Here is a 20,282-nt window from a genome sequence, read left to right as displayed (position 1 = left end):
TGTCCTAGGCAAAATAGAGGCTCACCTCATTTACAGAAAAGGAAACTGAGGGGGCATAACATGGGCTGCATCTCCCAGGCAATAGAAGCCAAGGGGGGAGTCCAGACCAGTTCTCGGACCCCCTCCTGCGGCTCTTCAAGCCGGGGCTGCAGAGCCTCCAGGCTCCCTCTTGCCTCTGCTCTCTGGAGGATCCATGATTTCTCTAGAGCCTGGCTACTTCACCTCCTGTGCTCCCTCCCCGGGCTGACTGACCTCCCACCCCTTTCTGTTGCTCTCCTGGCAATGGGACGGGAACTCCCTGGGTGGCCTTGGCCCCAAGTGCCTGCCTTTCCAGGCTACCTCCCAGGGTGAGGAACAAGCCCTCCCCGGGGCAGGACCCCGAGAAAGCCATCTCTGGCCCTGGGCCAAACCGGTCTGGCTGGACAGGGGGGTTTCCTCTTGGGGCCTGAGACCCCGAGCTGGCAGGGTGACTGACCCCTCCCTAGCCACTCAGGGAGCTCAGGGCTCTCTTCATCTGGTGCGTATTCCCATGGTTTATGAGCTTCCAGGGGCTGTTGTTTGGAAATAGAAAGAGGGCTGGGTTGGAGGCTGAGAAACTGTCACTGTATAGCCTTGGGCCAGTCACTTCTTGTTCAGCCTCAGTTTCCCCACCTATGAAATGAGGGGATTGGATGAGTCCAGGGCATGCTAAACTCTAGCTTGGGGTCCAATCCAGTCCACTTTTTACAGATCATTATATAGAAAGAGTCAGATTTAGCCCATGGTCTATAGTTTACCAACCCTACACTACACGAACCCCAAAGCCCTTCCTGTTGTCCCCTCGATGGCCATGTTCCTCGGGAGGCTCACACTGATCTCTCAGACGTGGGAGATTCTTTCCCTAGTCATCCATGAGCAAGTCAAGCCACCAAGCATTGAAGCACTACTGTGTGCCAAGAATTGGGGATACCCAGAGGAAGTATATTCCAGAGCTGGGGGACAGCCTGTGCAAAGGCATGAAGATGGAAGGTGGTGGGGAGAGGCCAAAGAATAGCCAATGGCGGGAATGTCTGGAGTTCATAGAGGGGAAGAAGTTCAATAAATCTGGATAAGGGGGTGCGAGCCAGATTCGGGGGGCGCTTTGAATACCAACCCTTCGGACTTGTTCAGACTTCAAAGACTTCAGATCAACTTATCTGGCTAGACCTATGAGGGAGAAGCATGGGACAAAGGAAAACAGCAGGCTCATCGCAGGTCCTGATGGCTGCCCCCCAAAGGGCCTGGAGATGATCAGGGCCTGCCTCCATCCCATCCCTGGCATACCAGGCCCCTTTGGCCCCATCCCCGACCCTCGTGTCACTCCTGAGATGACCCCACGCTCCAGCTTTATGGTCCGCCCTCTCCCCAGTCCTCTGACCCGGCCTCCAAGTTGGTGTTTTCATCTCTACCCCGTCCATGCCCTCCAAGCAAAGCCTCAGCTTGCCCAGGCATAACAATCTTAGTCTTCTCAGGTAGAACCCACAGACCCAGGCCAGGAAGGAGAGCTCAGGGGCGGCACCTCCTCCCCGCCAGGTAGCTGGCTCGCCCTCCTCCTGCCCACTCTGGAATCCTCTTGGCACATCACGATCGATCGAGTGCCCTCTTTCCCACATGGCCGTTTTCAATGCGGATTTTTCCCTGAACGCACGCTGGGTCCCCACCTGGTTAGTAAAACCCTCGGGCCCTCCGTCTCCTCTGCCAATGAGGTGGGCAAGTTCGAGGCTGCCCAGAGCCCCTGCCACACACCGTCCAAGCAGCCAGAGTGTCAGACAAATGGGAGAGGCTTTCATCGCCCCCATAAGCAGAGCCCTTGGGCCCAGGGGATCCGTCCTGGCCGTCCTCCCAAACCTGCTTCTCCATAGATCTTTCTGGCACTGACAGACAGGGCAGAAAGGCTCTCCTCGTTGCTGGGGAAATGAGCCCCCCAGCCCAGCAGCTAAGATAGCCCCCCTTCCCCGGCTGGTATCCTCCGCAGTCCTCTCACGGGCCCCTCGCTCGTTTCTCAGGTAGGAATCTGTGCTCTGGGAGGTGGGGGGCTCACCGAAGGGACAAGCCGCCCCCAGCAGAATCACGGCCCAGGGCCAGGATCGACCCGCCCAATGGAGGAGGCCTCTGCCTTGGCTCTGCCCGGCTCACGGCAGCGTCCTATCACGACCAGCCTGTGGATACCCGAAAAGCCTGGTCTTGGGTGAAGAAGTCACTTCGCCGGTGCCCGTAGCAGCTGCCTTCGTAATGCCTTTCTCTCACCCACCTGTGCCAACATGTCGGGGCTTTCGATAAGTTCTATGAAACCCCGTCAGCTGCTGCCAAGCCGAGCCAGTGAACCAGCTTCCCCTGGCGTGGTCCCAGATCACAACATGAGCCTGGCTTCTCCGCCAGACAGATCCGGGCCCTGAGGCTTCCTCTCGGTCCCCCTCCCAAGCTGGCGCCCCCTCTTCTAGGCAGCGGGGATCCGGCACCCCCTCTTCTAGGCAGCGGGGATCCGGCGCCCCCTCTTCTAGGCAACAGGGATCTGGCGCCCCCTCTTTTAGGCAGCAGGGATCCGGCGCCCTCCTTCTAGGCAGCAGGGATCCAGCGCCCCTCTTCTAGGCAGCGGGGATCCGGCGCCCCTCTTCTAGGCAGCGGGGATCCGGTGCCCCCTCTTTTAGGCAGTGGGGATCCGGTGCCCCCCCTTCTAGGCAGCGGGGATCCGGCGCCCCCCGTGGCCCCTGCCACGGACACCAGGTAGAGTGAGAAGGAGCTTCGGGAAGCTCAGCGTGTGTGCTGGCTGGAATGGGGACCCCCCTTCCGAGCTGGGCTCCATGTTCGCCCGTCACCCCAGGGCGCGGCTGTCCTCCAGCGCCCACCTTTGTCTCCTCTAGATCCTCTCTCTGCAAAGAAAACTGGCAGACACGGAGTCGGGAGTCCAGGTCCGGGAGAAAGAACTGATGGAAAGCCTGCGGGAGTGCCACGGCAACGAGAAGAAGCTCAAAGACGAGCTCCATAACCTGGAGATGAAGCTGAAGCAGGTGTGTGGGGAGGCCAAGAGTGCCCAGATGCGCCTGAGCTCCACCAGCAGTCACGTCCGCAGCCTGGAGCTGGAGCTGGACCAGGCCGAACGCACCAGGAGAGAGGCCGAGGTCAAGCTGAGCAAGCTCCACTCGCTGCTGCTCCGGGAGCTGGGCCTCAGGACCCCGCCAGGAAGAGCGCCCTCCCCGGGCAAAGGTCAGCAACAGCCAGGACGGGGCCATCGTCCCCAGAGCCTGTGGCGGCTGCCCCGTCCAGGATGGCCGCCCAAGTGGGAAACGAGGATGGGGGGATGAGTGAGTGAGTGAGCGAGCGGATGAATGCACGCATGAAGGGTCATTTCCTCAGCCCTGATTTCAGGGGGACCAAAAGGATATCCCACCCCACCCGCTCCCTCATGCCTGGCACCTCTGTACGGAGGGGCAGCCATTCCCCAGCCAGAGATGAGCCATCAAAGTGTTTGGAGAGGCCCTTCTCCTTCGGTCTCTCCCAGAGGGCCTTTGGGAGTCAACGTGGCCAAAAGTCCATCCCCTTCGGTCACGCTGGTGAGGACCCTCTCAGCACTCAGTCGGACCAGCCCTTAGCCCACAGACTTTCACTCAGGCCCCAGAACCGTCCCACCCGCCACCCCCACCCCCTGTGTGGCCTTGGGCAATCTGCTGAACCTCTCTGGGCTCCCTTGGTTTCTTCATCTGAGGTTCCTTCTTCCTCTATGATCCCTTTGCAGGGTTTGAGAGCGCCGTGGCGGCAGATGGGCGACAGGCTTCGGCCCCTCAGTCTGGATCCCCAGAGAGGAGCCAGGCCCATTCCCCAGTCAGGTGGGCCTCTCCCTCACGAGGGGGCTTCTGTCTCACTGAGGTGGACATCGGAGCTGTTCGAGAGGCCTTGAGAGACCTTCTGCAGAACCTTCGAGACACACAGAGAGAGAAGGTAAGGCGAGGAGCTCTGGGCTCTGGTTCGAGGCTGACTTTCCTTCTGTCCGTTCCCCTCAGGGGTCCACAGAGTAAGAGGCGGGATCCTGGGAGGGAAGGAGCCAGAAGCCTTGGCACAACACAAGGCTGTTCCTTCTACCCGACAAGGAGTGAAGAGAGTGAATGACAGCTCCCGAGACAGGGAACCCGGGTGCCAATCCCTGCCCACCGTTTGTGGGACCTCCGACTAGTTTCTTCACTCTCCTGGCCTCAGTTCCCTCCTCTGTAAAATGGGCAGGTGGTCTCTGAGCCCCCTCCCAGCTAAAGAGCTAGGTCTAGGGTAGTAGATATGAAAGCTCCCCCCCACCCCTCCCGGTATTGGCTCTGGAAGGAGAGCACCAAAGAAGGTGCCAACCCATTAGTTCTGGAGAGACCTCAGAAGGCACTGGGTGCATCCAGCTGGGGGATCCGGGAAGCAGCAGGGGAGCTGGACCTTGAAGGGCAAGAGAGCTGGAAGGGGTGGGGGAGTGAGCCCACCACTCCGAGCCAGCCTCTCAAGCCCAGGGAATGGCTGATGCGATGTCGGCCTCCCAGAGGACAGAGAAAGGGGGACAACGTGGAAGAAGGTAAGAAAGAAGGTAAGAAAGACAGCTCGGAGGAGGAGCCTGACCTCCCTCCTGGTCAGCATCTGTGGCCAGAGGGGCAGCTAAGCTTGGAGCTCTCCCGGAGCCTTGGTGGCCCCCCTTCTCTGGCCCTCCACAGATGTTCGTGTGGGGAGGCCCCCCCCAAAGCATCTGCACGGATGGGCAGGGAGGGTGCCAGTGTCCAAGGCCTACGTGGTGGTGAGGAGGCCATTCCCAGGAGGGCCGGAGCACCCTCTCTCTCCTGCCCAGAGCCGCAGGGCTGACTCGTAGTCTCTGTCCTCCAGGGGTCTGACGGAGCCCAAGAGCAGCCCGCGGCAAACCAGGGATGAAGCTTTGAGCTTCTGAGCGCCGCTAGCAAGCGGCGCCGTCCTGGACGCGGAGGGTCTGGGTGCAAAAGGACTCATTCCTGGCCCTCGGACCCACGGGAGAGCGGAAGCTCCCCGAGGACAGGGTGAGGGCCGCCGCGCTCCTGGGGCTCGTCTCCCGAAGCCCCGCCCCGCCCCGTGCCAGCCCCAGCGATATGCCCAGGGATCCGGCCACCGAAAGGCTCCCCGCCCCAACAGAGGCGGCTCCAGCCCCCCACGCGTGCCCTGACACGCTCACACGCTCGATCACGCGCGGACACCCCTACACGCGGAGCTCCAGTTTCTGCTACAGCCCTGCACCGCGGGACTCCCTCCCCGGGGACCCTTCCCAACACCCCTCGATGCCTGCCGTGCCTGCAGACACACCCGCGCTCCCACTGCACGCGTGCTCACTCTCACACACATCCCTGCTCCTACTCTCACACACTCACACTCTCGCTCACTTTCCCCCGTTCACACCCCAGCCACATGCTCTTCCACGCTCGCACACCCATTTACACGGCGATGCTCAAGCATCCTGGGGCATGCACAGCGCGCACGCCTACACGCCACACGGGACACAGGCATTCCCCCAGCTGTGCACATTCGCTCTTGCACACGCGTGTGTAAGCCGGATGCCCACAGTTTCTGGGTCCCCACGCCTCCCGCTCCCCGTGGCGTCCTCTGGGCGGGGCTGGGGCTGGGAGCTCGGGGAGGGGGCCGGGTGACGTCATCCCGTCTCTAGGGGTGGCAGAAACACTGCTTCGCGGGATTCCTACAAAACTGGCCACAGACCCGGTGGGGGAACGAGCCCGAGCCATCGCCCTCGTGGGGAGTGGCAGGGCCTCGAGCAGTGCCCCACCCCCACCCCCATCACTCTCGCCTGCGGCTTTGCTCCAGAAGGGCCTCCAGCCTTGTCCCAGCCCTGCATTCCAGGCTCCAGGAACCCAGGGCGAGCCCTCTAGGTCAGCCCGGCCTGGGGGCAGAGGCGGGGCGGGCCTGGGAGGAAGCACCAGGGCGAGGGCAGGGTCTGAAGGCCTGGCAGCCCCTTCCCACTCCCAGACCCAGCTGGAAGGGCACCGGAGGGCACACGGCTACCCGCTGGTCCACTTTCTCTTTCTGCCTCCGGACTGGTCATCCGACTCTCCCTTGCAGTGGCTGGAAGAGTGAGGGGTCAGCGGTGGAACGCAGGAGAGGGCAGGGCAGGTGGGGCCTCACCTAGGGCGCCAGAATTTAGAGTGCTGAGAACATTTGGAAGAGAACTCCTCCGGCCAGGCTGCCTCTCCTTGGCCCACCCCTCAGCCTCCCCGGCTCCATCGGCCCTTGGGCCCCCTTGGGCTCCCTTGGGCCCCCTTGGGCTCCCTTGGGCCCCCTTGGGCCCCCTTGGGCTCCCTTGGGCTTCCTTGGGCTCCCTTGGGCTTCCTTGGGCCCCTGGCCCAGAACCAAACCTGGGACTCCTCCTTCTGGCTGGTGGACTTGTCTCAGGACGATCCCTGAAGCGCAGCTCCAAGACGATGCGGGAAGTTAGAGCAGAAATTAGACCCACTGCCTTCATTTGGCTGATAAGATGACTGAGGCCCAGAGAGAAGCATTTCTGGGCTCCAGCCTCAAACTCACCCCTAGATGATACTGGTGGCAGGAAGCAAAGGTAGGATTTGAACTCATGTCCCAGGCTCCAGAGCTCACGTTCTTTGTCAGCTGCTTCCCAAGCTTGTTAGGCAGCTCGTTGTGGCACATGCTGGCTCTTTGAAGAGGACCCAGCCTGCCTGCCTGTCTGTCTGAGCAAACACTATCGTCTCTGGGGTCCAAAAGGAGACTTGGGAGCCATTTCCAGCCCTTCTTCCAGTTGGAGAGGACAGGCTGTGGGGCCAGCCTCCGCCTGACCCAGCAGAACAGCCCACCAGGCTGGGCACAGCCCGCCAGGGGAGCCCGACCTTGGCTGGCCTCCAGGCCGCAGCTGGAGGAAGGCTCTCCGCCCCGCACGGCTTCCCTTTGCCCCACGCTGTCAGGCCCCTCGTGCCCAAGGTGCTCCCTGAGAAAATGGACAAATGCTTATAGGACAGTTTAAGAAAACCTGGAGCCTCCTCTGCCGATGACAGTGCCAAGGCGTCCGTCCGAGCAGCTTCAGGCAGCTGTGGCTCTCCTGTAGGCAGCAGGAGAGCTGTCCACGTGGCCCCTGGTCCCACAGGGGCACCCTGAGGCTTGGCTCACTGGAGGTGCCCAGGGGCTGGGCCGGCTCTGGCCTTGGCGAGATGTTCCTGAAGGGTCAGCCTTCGATGGATGGAGTCCCAGACGGTCAGGAAGCCTCTGCTGGGTGCAAAGACAAAACAGGCCCAAAGGAGCCCTGCTAGGACCGAGACCTTCAGGGACCCGGCGGTCCATCAGGGGTGAGAAGCCTGTATGTGGACAGAAGCACGGACGAGGCAGACACAGCATCTGCAATTCTCTAAAGAACCCAAACCGGGGATGCATCATCTCCATATTTCAGTCAAAGAAACTGAGGCTCAGGCAAAGGAAGCCATCCCTGGCCTCGAAGCAGCCCCTTCCTGTGGATCATATAGGCTGAGGGCAGACGGACGAGGAGCTCTGGACCGGCCCCCTGGAGCCCCCGCACCTGGGCAGGGCTTCCCGGCATCCCCGCGGGCCCAGCAGGGTCTCCAAAGCTCACCCAGGATCCTGGGCCCAGCCGCCTCCCAGATCAGAGTGGGGGCAGACTCTGGAAGTGGCTCCACCAAGCAGCATGGACCAGACAGGCTGAAGGCGAGGTGCTGCCTTCCCAGGGAGGGCACTGGCCAGTCTCCTCCAGCCCCAAGCCCTGGGGGCAGAGCTCTTGGGGAGCAGAGGAGGAAGGGCCTCCTCAGAGGAGGCCGGGAGGAAAGGCAGGACCAAGGACAGCAGAGCTGCTGAGGAGGACCCGCCCCGTGGCATCCCCTCCGCATGGGGCATCACTGTCCAAGGAGGAGCTGCAATGGCCGGAGGGGCCAAAGTCCTCTTATTACAGGAGAGCAAACGGAGGCACAGAAGCACTGAATGATTTGCCAGGTGCCTGAGACGAGATCTGAAGCCAGGCTTTCCTCCCTCCGAGGGCACTGCCGGCCTTTACTGACTTAGCGGGCCAGTCAAGCAGCAAACATGCATTCAGGGCCAACGAGGCCTGGGACCTGGGGCTCAAAGGAAGCCAAAGACCGGCCTCGGCCTCGGGAAGCTCCCAGCCTAACGGGAGTCTCCAGAGGAAGCTGTAAAGTGGCAGGGGTGCCTCACGGGGTGCTGGGGCGGTCCAGAAGAGGAAGCCATGGCTGGCCTGGGAGCCCTCCCCAGCGGCCACTGCAGCTGGCTGTGAATGGAGGACCTTCCTCTTTCCTCCCCTCACCCTGCTATCACCCCACCTTCCCCGGCTCCCTGAAGAGCCCCTCCTTATTCTGCTGGGCCTACCACAAAGGACGGCAGGAGGAAGTTTGGGGAGGGGTCAGGCTCAGCAGCAGAACCCAGAGCTGTCCTTCCTGCCCCCTCCTCCAGGACTCTCCAGCAGCTATTGCCATGGTCAGCTGTGAGGTGGCAGAGGAGAGAAGGGGGCATACTGCTCAGAGTCTCTAGAAATGCTGGCTATTCTTATCACGCCCCTTGGGACCTTAGGCTTGAATCATCTAACCTCACTTTGCCTCAGTTTCCTCAGCTATAAAAACAGGGACAAGGCCACCTAATTTCTATGATTATTCTGAGGGTAAAGTGACTTAATGTTTGTTAAGGACTTTGCAAGCCTTAAAGTGCTAGGTAAATGCTAACTATTATTATTTTTAATGATTGCCATGAGCCTCAGTTTCCTCATCTGTAATGTGAAGGAATTGGAGGTCTCCTCCAGTTCTAGAGCCAAGTTCCCATGATCCTCCCTCCTTGGCTAAGGGCCTGCCTGGGAAAGTCCTTTCTTGCCCCCTGCTCCAATTTTCCTTCCCTTTAACTAGACAGCCAAACTCCTACCCTTGTTCTGCCCAGACTCAGTTTCTCCCAGCCATCTGCCCCAGGAGGCTGGCCCATCCCCTAGGGGTCTTGGAGGGACGGCCCCTAATGACACATTTTCTCTCATCCCCCCTCTTGGGGCCGGTAGGAATCGAGGAAAGCCTCTGGCCACAAGCCTGCCCAGGTCCCGCCACATAGCCAAGGTTGCTCCTGGCTCCCTTTCTCTGAGAGCGTGAGGGCACCATGTCCCTAAGGCAGCCCTGGCTCCTGCCCACATCTCTTTGATGCTGCCAGCACAGAGTGCCAATCTGGATTCATCTCCTATGCTTCCCGGTCTGGCAGGACTGAGCTGGGAACACGCCCTCATGCCAAAGCATCCCAGGTCCACACCTTGGCCTTTCTCTCCTCTCCACCCTCTCCTCCCCAAGGTGTCAAATGCCACCCCACACTCGGGCCTCTCCCCTGGGGGTGCCCACAGAGTGCATGCTTCACTGGGAAGACAAAGCCAGGAACACAGAGAGGAATCAGCCATGGAAAAGCCTCAGATCCGGAAGGGACCTCAAGGCTACCGAGGCTGTCTCTGCAGCAATCCCCTAACTCCTTCCTGAAGACCTCCAGGGAGGGGCGGTCACTCCCTCCAGCTGGCAGCAACCCATTCTGGGGGAAACTCTCACTCTTACGACTTTCCTCACTTCCAGCCCACATCTGATCTGCCACTGTGCAGCTCCTACCCACTCCTTTGCTCCTGGGACAAGCAGAACAAGGCTCGGCAGGACAGCCCTTCCAAGGCCAGGTGACAGAGAGCACGTCCCTCTTGGGGCGGCTTTCCTTCAGGCTCAGCCTTTCAGGGCCCTTCCATCCGCTGTGGTGTGGTTTCCAGAGCCCCCTCCCACGGAGTTGTTGTTTAACCTCTTTCAGACTCCATTTCCTCAACTATAAAATAATCCCAAGGTTATCCCTCTATTTCTGTCTCCCCAGGAGCCTTTATCCTTCCATCATCCCCTTCCTGTTTCATCCCAGATTTCTTCCTCTGCCTAAAAACATGCTCATGTCCCCTGATCCTGGATCCATCCCTTCAAGTTATCTTCTTTCCTTTTCTTTAATGCTAAACTTATAGAAAGCTTTTTTTCCCCTCCTCACCTCCTGTGATCTGGAGTCTGTTTCCACCACTCTCCTGAACCTGCTCTCTCCACGAGCATAGGATTCTACATTTAAAATTGGAAGTGCCTCCAAGGTCAGACCACCTGCAGCATCTTAGTTACCAAATCCAATGGCCTTTTCCACCACCATCATCATCATCCTTGACTTCTTGCAACATTGAGTACTTTGACCACTTCTTCCCTCTCATTCTGCTCTCTCTCCTCTTGCCTCCTGCAACATTTTGCTCTCTTGGCTCTCTTCCTGCTCTCTGCTCTCTCATTTGCTTTTTTCATCTTCCTCTTCATGACCCTTAAATATCAACAGTGTTGGAACTGTCCTTCTGTTGAATGTTATTCTCGTTCTTTAACTGACCTGCTTTTCCTAAGTGCCGAGGTCCACTGAGGCTCTGTCCTAGGTCCTCTTCTCTCTCTACATAATCTCCCTGGGCAAGAGGTTCTTTCCATCGCTTATAGCTATAGAAGGATTTAGGAGTCGTGTCTCACGTGGAGCCTGTGTGAGGTGATGGCCCTTCATTCTTCCTGCTGATGGTTCATTGCCTTGTTCATTTGCATTCCAACTTCTGAGGCGATTGAGGGAGTATTTATTTGGATCACACCCAGATCAAATGACTGCTCCAACCTCTCCTCTGAGCCAGTTGAACATCTCTACCTGAATTACTGCTTAGACTTCTCAAGACTTCACATATCCAAGTTCAGGCTGTCCCCTCTCCGACCACCATCACCAAAAACGAGGCATCAAAGCCTGCTCTTCCTCCTAAGCCCCATATTTCTCTTGATGGTGTTTCCCTCCTCTCAATTTAGAGTGACTTTTAACTCTTGGATCTCCTGCACCCGACTCCCCACATTCATTCGCTGGCCAAGAGCCGTTCTATGCCTCAAATTGAGTTGACTTCTGCTGGATGGTCCCAGACTCTCTTTCTCATTCTCACCTGGTCACCACTCTAGCTTAGATCTTCACCATGCTATGCCTGGACTGCCATAACCTCTCTACCTCACATCCTCTCCCCTCTCTAATCCTTCTTCCACATAGCTGACAAAATAATCTGCCTAGGGCACAGGTCTTAGCATGTCCTTCTCTTGCTTGAAACAACATCAACAAAGAAACCTTCAGTGACTCCCTAATTTTTCTAGGAGAAAATACAAACGACTTAGCTTGGCATGCAAGGTCCTTCCTAATCGGCTCCAAGTTACTTTTCAAGCCTAGCCTTACGTGCCTTTAGTGGACCCACACCCATCTCCCAACCCTCCCATGGGCTCTATATTCTAGCCAGACTGGACTCCTAGCATTCCCCAGGCTGACTCTGCTTTCTCCTGCCGCTGTGATTTGGTCTGGAATGCAATCCATCCACATCTCAACCTGCTGAAATTCTTCTCTTCTAAGCTCTTCCTTTGTTCTCATGAAGCCTCTCCTGACCACACAGGCCCAAAGGAGGTCCCCTTCTCTGAACCTCCTATGCCAGTATTGTCAATGCCACTCCTTTGGCACCTTCCCCATGGTGCCTTGCCCTCCAGGGTGTCCTTTTCCAAGACCTCCTCATGACATGGAGGTGACCCTGGATTTTTAATGTTGGTGCCAGCTCAGAAAGCAAGCTCTGGCAGGTTCTGCTGAGCTGGAAAGGCTTTGAGTGTAGGCCTGGTGATGGACTGGGTCTGAGGGGCAGCCAAGGTTCAGAGAAGCATTGCCTGGTGGGCAGGATGGTGACAGATTTCTCAGCACAGCAACTCTCAAGGACCATCGACTAAGAGACAGAGGGATGGCAGTCTGTATCCGTGAAGGGAATGCCCACACCAATGATTTCATGGATGTTGAAGTCCTAAAGTATTCGGCGCTATTTTGTTTGTTCATTTGTTTTGGGTCTAGACCCATGATTATACTGGTACAGGTAACCCCACCACCAAATTTCAGTTCAAGGCTTTTTTGTGTCTAAGCTTGGATCCACTATCCATGCTATCTCTTATATTATTCCTGTGTCCTCATTTAAAGTTATCTTTTTTATCCTTACCATCCATCTTAGAATCAATATTTTATATTGGTTCCAAGGCAGAAGAGTGGTAAGAGCTGGACAATGGAGGTTAAGTGACTTGCCTAGGGTCACACAGCTAGGAAGTATCTGAGGCCAGATTTGAATCCAAGACCTCTTGCCTTGAGATCTGGTTCTCAATCTACTGAACCACCTAGCTACCTGCCTTATGTTATCTTTATAGAGAAAATTAGAATTATAGTTTGGGGGAGGGGACAGCTGGATAGCTCAGTGGATTGAGAGCCAGGCCTAGAGACAGGAGGTCCTAGGTTCAAATCTGGCCTCAGACACTTCCCAGCAGTGTGACCCTGGGCAAGTCACTTGACCCCCATTGCCTACCTTACCACTCTTCTGCCTTGGAGTCAATACACAGTATTAACTCCAAGACAGAAGGTAAGGGTTAAAAATTTAAAAAATAAAATAAAATAAAGAATTATAGTTGGATTTATGTTGTTGTCAATTCAGGTACTCCACCTCTCAATTGGGGCAGATGGAGACCCCTACATGACTTCTCTCTCTCTGTGTGACTCTTGTTTCTTGAAAAATTCCTCAATAGAGGACTCACCCAGTGTAAAGCTAACTTCCCAAGTCTATAACATTTGAAGGATACTAGTATAATGCTCAGACTGGCCCTCTCATGTCTCATTTTAGTCATAATTGGCTAGCCATGCATGCTCTTTCTGGTATGTTGATATCATTTTGTCAAAATTATGTCATTTTTGTCTGAGAGTTGCTGTGGCTGAGAAATCCATGCTAAGATGTAGCACTTTGCTTACTCCTATTATAGGGAAATCATGGGATTAACACTCTCGTTAATACTTCATCCCTTCAGTTTCCAGTACTTTTGATTCCTCAAAAACAATGGCATTCCACAATTTTCAGCTATATAACATCACTGAGATACTACATGACTCTAACTGACATTGTCCTTGGCTATTATTCCTCTTTCTTTGGTAAAGAATTCAAGTGTTTACAGAAGTGGCTTTCAGGTCTCTTTGTTTTCCTTGTAAGGCAACCATTTTATACTGGTTGAACTTTTCAAAGGAGTATTGAGAACCAGTCATGTCTTTTCTTTTATCCATTTCCTATCTTGAAATAGCAAAAGTTTGTTTAAATAGGTCAGGTCAGAGTTTGAGAAACTTCATGCAGTGTCTTCCCATCTTTATCCCTTTGTCTAATTTACTGCTCACTTTGATTTTTGTTCTAACCAGTCAATGATGAGACTGTGCACATTCTGAAGCCATAGCTTCTGTTCCCAGTAAGCATGGTATCCTGGCAAAAGTGTCAGAAGACCTGGTTCAAATCCCAATTGTCACTGATTTAGAGCTGAAAGTCATCTACTTCAGCTTCCTCGTTTGACATGTAAGGATAGAAGTAATAGAGATCGCAAACTCTAGTCAACAAGCTTAGCTTTGATTCCTTTCATTCCTTTATTCATTAAATAATGACAATTCATTAAAAAGATGCTTGGTAGACCTCTGGAAAGGGAAACAGTACTACAAAGAGGCAGCCTGGCTCTTTCAAGAACCGGGACATGGCAAACTAACTTCATTTTTTTTTTTTGAAAGGATGAATAAACTAGCCAATGCTATGGGTGTGGTTTACCTCCATTTCATCAGAGTTTTTAGCAATGCATCACATATTATTATTCCTTTGGAGAAGAGATGGATTAGACCAGTTCAGTTCAGTGACTCAGAACCATCTGGATGGCCACATTCACCAAAGAGTAGTAGTTAATGGTTCAATGTCAACATGGCAAGAGGTCTCCAGTAGAGTCCTCAGGGATCTACGCTTCACCCTGCACTATTCAACATTTTTAACAAAGGCGTGGATGGCATGCTCATCAAATCTTTTGATGACCCAAAGGTGGGAGACGCGGCAAACATGGTGGATCAAAATTTCGGGATTCAAAAGGATTTGACAGTCTAGAGCCCCGGACTGAACCAATAAGATGAAATTAAGCAGGGATCAATGTAAAACCTTACACTTGGCATAAAGCAATCCATTTCCCAAGTACAATATGGGGTGGGGGTAGTAAAGGTAGATTACAGGGGTCCTGAAAAAAAAGATTAGGGGTTTTAGTGTGCCACAGACACAGTATGTGACCGCCATAGTTTGTGGCAGCCACAAAGGCAAATGCAATTTAGGATTGCACCAGAGAGTCTGAGCTTCCAGGAACAGGGAGGTGAGAGTCCACCATACCATTCCCTTGTCAGCCCCCTATGGGCCATTGTGCTTCATCCTGGGGAGCACAGTTTGAGATCACTGATAAACCAGAGAGTCCAGAGGAGGGCGGCCAGGATGATGAAAGGTTTTTTAATGTATGTCCGAAGAGAATTGGCTGAAGGAACTGAGCTTTATTAGACTGGAGAAGTGAAGACTAGGGGATTGGGGATAGTTGATAACTGTCTTTGAGTCTTTAGAGGATTGTCATATGGAGAGAAGATTTGATTTGTTCTCTTTGGCCCCAAAGGGCAGAGAGCCAGAAGGAGAAGCTGCAGAGAGACCAATTCAAGTTTGATGTCAGGAACAACTTCCTAACACTGAAAAGTTGTCCAGATGCGTAGTGCACTACCTCAGAAGGTCTGGATTCTCTCTCCTTGGATGGTTTCAAATAGAGGACAGATCAGCACTTTCCCAGGTTGTGCTGGCATGGAGATTCCCTTCATATATGGTTAGAACTAGATGGTCCCCTTCGATGCTTACATTCTGGTATTCTGGGACATTGAGCCCAAAATTGTCAAGTGACTTTCCCAGGACCAAGAAGCCAATAAGTTACAGAGGCAGGATTTGAATCCAAGTCTGTGACTCCTATTCTGGTCCCCTCTTCCACCTCAAGTCCTCCTAAGATCCTGTCTTTCACAATGTTCCATTAAGCCTAGAAGATGGAATTCTTCTCCCCGTTCCTTTCTTCTCTGCCTTTAAAAATATGTATTTCTCTTTTCCCAGGATAACTCACGGATCCAGGTAGTGAACCTGACCTGTCAGCTGAACGAACTGCAGGGTGACTTTGAACAGAGCAAGGCTCGCATTCTGCAGCTGCAAAAGCTGCTGGCAGATGCCGAGGAAGGCCAGTCACTTACTCAGCTCTCTTCTCTAGAGACCCAGTTATGGGTTTCATCTGCTGAAAAATAGTCGAGATTTATTGCGAAGCACATTGTGGATGGGGAGGCAGGAGAGCTGAGGAGAAGACAGATGGGAATAGGAGCCACTCCTTGATCTGGAAATGACTGAGGGGCTCAGGAGCCCCCTCTCTGCTCAGCCTGGTGTAGCTTGGGAGCGGGGGGCAGGCAGGCCTAACTTTAATGATCCTCTTGGGCAGGGGGCTCCAAGTTTGCTTTTCCTTTGAGCCAAGAGCAATGGTGCCGAAACCCTTCGAGAAGAGAGAGACAGAAATCTGTCACCCCCAAAAGTGAGATTCGCCCCCAAAGAAGTCATTCTACAACTTGTTTCTTCAGGGACATGAGGCAGTCCTGGAATTGCCAACATTTCACCTGATATATTTATGCTAGTCCAAGAACTAGAGTAAATGCTGGCCTCTTAAAAGGCATCATACTGGCCATTAGGGATACAGCAAAGGCAAAAATCCAACAGTCCCTGCCCTCAAGGGGTTTCCATTCTATAGGAGTAAGCAATATGTGCACACCTGATCAAATACAAGGTAATTGGAAGGGGAAGAAAGAGAGCCTGAGGAGCAGGAGCAAGGAAAGATTTTGTACAGATCAGATGGCTCCTGAGCTAAGCTCTGAAGGAAGCTAGGAATTCTGGGAGGCAGTAGTGAGAAGGGACATTCTGGACATAAGGACAGTCTCTGCAAGGGCAAGGTGTCTGGCGGTGCCAAAGAGAGTTTGGATGAGCTACAGAAAGTAGATAAGCTTGGATGGAATCCAGAGTTCATAAAGGTCAGTCCTTGAAATCCCTGTAAAGGGCATTTGGAGTCAGATCATTGGCGGCTTTAAAGGCCAGGTTGAGGATCTAGCTTAGAGGATAAAACTGATTTTTTACAAAGGAAAAAGAAGAAGAAAACAAAATCTTCCTGTTGTTTTTTTTGAGTTCTTTACTTCTCAGAAGTGATGGAGAAAATAGGAATAGGGAACCACTGAAAATTCTTGGGCATGGAAGTGACAGGATCAGACCTGTGACTTAGAAAGGCAGATAGATGGACAGTGGTCTCTCAGTGAACAGAGAGTCTGGGTGAGGAGGTTTGGGGGCAAAGTGCAGGGAGATGGCAATAATGAATTGTTTGGGATAGAATATAGTTCCTTGAGGGCAGGGATTATTTTGTTTGTGCCTTTATTTCCCCTATCATGCCTAGAACATAGCAGGTGCTTAATCAATACTTGGCTGAGTGACATGTAGAATAATTTTGGACCCTCATTTCTAGACCTAATCTGATAGAGAAATTCTCCTGGACAGTAGGAGACCCTATGGGTGCTCCCCTGGTATCTCATCCCTGTCTTTAAAAAAAATCCTTACCTTCCATCTTAGAATAAATACTGTGTATTATTTCCAAGACAGAAGAGTGTTAAGGGCCAGGTAATGGAGGTTAAGTGACTTACCCAGGGTCACACACCTAGGAAGCATCCAAGGTCAGATTTGAACCCAGGACCTCCCATCTCTGGACCTGACTCTTAATCCACAGAGCCACCTAGCTATCCCCTTCCCTATCCCTTCTATGAAGCCTCTGGGGGATCCTATAAACACAATGAAAGTGGGGGCAAGAGGGTTTGGGAAGAGAGTTCAGTGTCCTTCCTTCTCTGTAACCAAACAGGCAAGCGAGGGGCTGACGGGCGCCTCAGCAATGCCCAGGCGGCCTTGATGCTGCAAGAGGAAACTATCCGGCAGGTGGAGAGGGAACATCAGGAGTGCTCCGAGCAGATGTCAATGCTGGAACACAGCATCCACATGAGCCAGGAGGAGAAAAGGAGCCTGCAGGTGGGTGACTCTGTCAGGGCTGGGAGAGGAGAAGCTGAGCCTGGCCATCTCTTGACATCCAGACCCTTCCCTCAATGCTTGAGCATTGGCAGTCCCAGAGAATCCTAGAGTAAAGCCTGCTCCAGCCCCTGGGCACTTTCTGGGCAATTGAGGCCAATGTTGATTAGAAAGACTAGCCTTGAATGCTGGGTTGGGGAATGTGCATGATACTTAGGGAAGAGGGGCAGAGAACCAGGGATCTCAAAGCACTCTGCTCAAAACCTGCCTGAAACTCAGAGTTGCACACAGGAGGAAGAGCAATTTAGTGGTGAGAGCCCTTTGTTTACTACCTTTGTAAACTTGAGCAAAGTCCTTCCCCTTTCAGTCTCCTCAAATGTGAAACAAAATGACTGCACAAGCTCCGGTCCAACTCACGGTTTACCCTGACCAAGGGCTACCTATGTACCAGACCCAGGGCCTTTCCATCTGTACATGCTAGATTTGCCTAAATCCAAACTGAGCCTGAGCAGGAATCTGCCTAGAAGAATCCAAATGAGTGAGGAGCCAGCCTCTCCCTGAAGGGAATTCTAAGACCAAGGAGGACTGTCCAATGTCACACAACTAGAAAGTGGTGGAACAGAGATTTGAACTCAGGCCCTCTTACTCAGGATAGTGCTCTTTTTCCTTGCACCACATGGCTTCCCAAGTTGGGATCAAGTCCCAAAGCCTCCATTCCCTTCCATGTTGTATTGTCTACAACATGAATAATTGGCAGATCCATTACCAATTTTGAGGGTTAGAAGGTACCTCCATGGTCGCCAATCCTAGCCCATCACCAAAAGGAATTCCTCCTGTGGCATGCCCAACAAGGATCCCCCAGACTCTGCTGGAAGTTCATTCATTTTGCATCTATGAAAACACACACACCCAGATGAACCCAAGGCTAGGCCATGATTGGCAAGGGAGACCAGCATCTTTCTTTCACGTGGTTCCCAGCAATCTTTGAGCACACAAGGGTCTTTCATCATAGGACATGGCACAGAGATGGGACATTTCCTTTCCTGTGCTCTATGGCCTGAATCCCAATGGAAGTCTCTGACTTTAACTTGGTAAACACCCATCTTCCTTGTGACCCTATCTCAGAAGCTCTTGCCTGGACCAGAACTCTGATATCACACCAGCTTTGTCCTTCTACTCCCAAACAGCGGAAGACGCCAGGCTGGGCCTCGACACATAGCAGCACTCCTCTTGAGAAAAGGCAATTTGGGAGGAATGTAGAGGCAGGGAGCCATGTGCTGTATCCCAGAGTAGAGGCCAGGAGATCTGGATTCTAGACCCAACCCTGCCTCTAACTAGCCAAGTGACCAAGGACAAGTGGCTTTACCTCTGGGAGTTTCCTCATTTGGAAATTGCCTCGGTGCTCCTTATGGGCCCATCTTTCTCTATGATTCTATAAAAATTAGACCATTTATCTTTTTGTTAACCCACATCCATGAGTCCAGGAGACTTCTCTGGTCTTTCCTTGCTTTGCTGGGTCCACTTCCCCATGAATGAAAATTGATGCTGCCAAGAATGAGGGTCCCTGGCTGCTCTTGGGGCTCTCTAGAGCTCTTTAAAAGAAATTCTGGGTTTTATACAAGTTTCTTCAGTTTTGCAAGCTGATTTCTCCTCCTCCTCTCCCCCCACCCCACTTCCTATAAGCCAGGGTATTTGTCAAGGGAAAGTTAATTAAAAACATATTTCTCTAATTAAATGAGAGGCTGTGCTATGCAAACAGTCAAATTCTTGTTTGAAAGTAAATCTCTCCCCGTTTCCAGGGCTACCCTGGGAATTAAATCAGCGAACAATACGCCAACAAGCCCAGGGATGTCAGCTTGGGCACAGCATTCTCCAAACACAAGAGCACTGACAGGGCTGCCCCTGCACCATAAGACACATGTTAGAGCATGTTGGGTATCCTTGCTGCACACGGGGACCAGCAGGCTAGGCACTCACGTAGGACCAGCGCCTGGCCAGCTCAATCGCATGATGTGTAGGAAAAAAGGAGGAGGTAGCCTGTTCTCTCTTGCCCCCTAAGAGCTAGCTGAGGTCACATAATCACGGGAGGGATGCCCAAGATAAGGGTCAAAGATATTCATGGTTCTTCCTAGGGAGAGCAATATAGTGTAGTGGCAAGAGCCCAGAACTTGGAGACTCAGTTTCCTTTGTGTGAAACATCCGTGGTAATCCCTGCAATGTCTAGCTTCCTCAAAACCTCAAAATCCCAGAGTTGGCAGAGATCTCCATAACTGTCTGGTCCGACCCACACCTGAACAGGAATCCCCTCTCCGGTAGACCTGGCAAGCAATCAGTCATGCAGCCGTTGTTTGAAGAATTCCAGTGAGATGGGAGGGGAGTGATGCCGGCAGAGGAGGTGACGACCTCCTGAGGCAGCTCGTTCATTCCTTGTTCAGATTTTGGACAGCTCTCATCATTAGTCAGTTTTTCCTGACCTCAAGCCTAAATTTGCCTCCCTGTAACTTCCATCCATTATTCTCAGTTCTGCCCCTTGAGGCTAAGCAGAGCAAGTCAAATCCCTCTTCCTCGTGATGACTGATCATGTTCCTGAACTTCAATGCCCTCCAAAGCTGCTCTTCTCCAGGCGAAATATTCTCAGTTCTTTCAACCCATGCCCATATGGTACAATTTGCCAGCTTGGTCACCCTCCTCAGGACAGTGATGTTTCATGGATGAGTGGAGCATAGATTTAGAGGCAGAAAGGCTCATAGGCCATCCTGGTCAATCTCTCAAGGACAACAGGAAACTGAGGCACAGAGACATTACATGATTCACCCAGAGTCACACATCTAGTAAGTGTCTGAGATGGGATTTGAATTCAGTACATCCTGGCTCCCAACCCTAACCACCTACCACCAACATCATCTTGCCGCTTATCAATGTCCACCAAAAATGTTATGCCTAGGAGCACCTAGATGGCTCATTAGATAGAGAGCCAGGCCTAGAGATGAGAGGTCATGGGTTCAAATTTGTCCTCAGATACTTTCCAGCTGTGTGACCCTGAACAAGTCACTTGACTTCCATTGCCTAGCCCTTACTGCTCTTCTGCTTTAGAACCAATACTCAGTATTGATTCTAGGACAGAAGGTAAGGAGAAAGAGAGAAAGAGAGAGAAAGAGGGAAAGAGAAAGGAAGGAAGGAAGGAAGAAAAAGAAAGGAAAGAAAGAAAGAAAGAAAGAAAGAAAGAAAGAAAGAAAGAAAGAAAGAAAGAAAGAAAGAAAGAAAGAAAGAAAGAAAGAAAGAAAGAAAGAAA

At 53.0% G+C, this 20,282-nt stretch overlaps 1 protein-coding gene across 1 annotated transcript in view; it reads left to right on the top strand.

The window, feature by feature from the left end:
- LOC123242023 (ciliary rootlet coiled-coil protein 2-like) overlaps nucleotides 1–20,282 on the top strand; it is a 129,112-nt gene that overhangs the window by 90,667 nt on the left and 18,163 nt on the right. Inside the window, exons 27-30 of the mRNA XM_044669518.1 lie at nucleotides 2,880–3,222; nucleotides 3,752–3,954; nucleotides 15,008–15,128; nucleotides 16,830–16,993. Of these exons, the coding sequence (XP_044525453.1) occupies nucleotides 2,880–3,222; nucleotides 3,752–3,954; nucleotides 15,008–15,128; nucleotides 16,830–16,993 (831 nt within the window). The remainder of the gene's footprint in view (nucleotides 1–2,879; nucleotides 3,223–3,751; nucleotides 3,955–15,007; nucleotides 15,129–16,829; nucleotides 16,994–20,282) is intronic.

Source organism: Gracilinanus agilis, chromosome 3 (assembly GCF_016433145.1).
Source record: "Gracilinanus agilis isolate LMUSP501 chromosome 3, AgileGrace, whole genome shotgun sequence".
In the NCBI taxonomy this organism is placed as follows: domain Eukaryota; kingdom Metazoa; phylum Chordata; class Mammalia; order Didelphimorphia; family Didelphidae; genus Gracilinanus; species Gracilinanus agilis.
The sequence above is the reverse complement of the archived record's forward strand: the minus strand, read 5'-3'. Positions and strand labels throughout refer to the sequence as shown.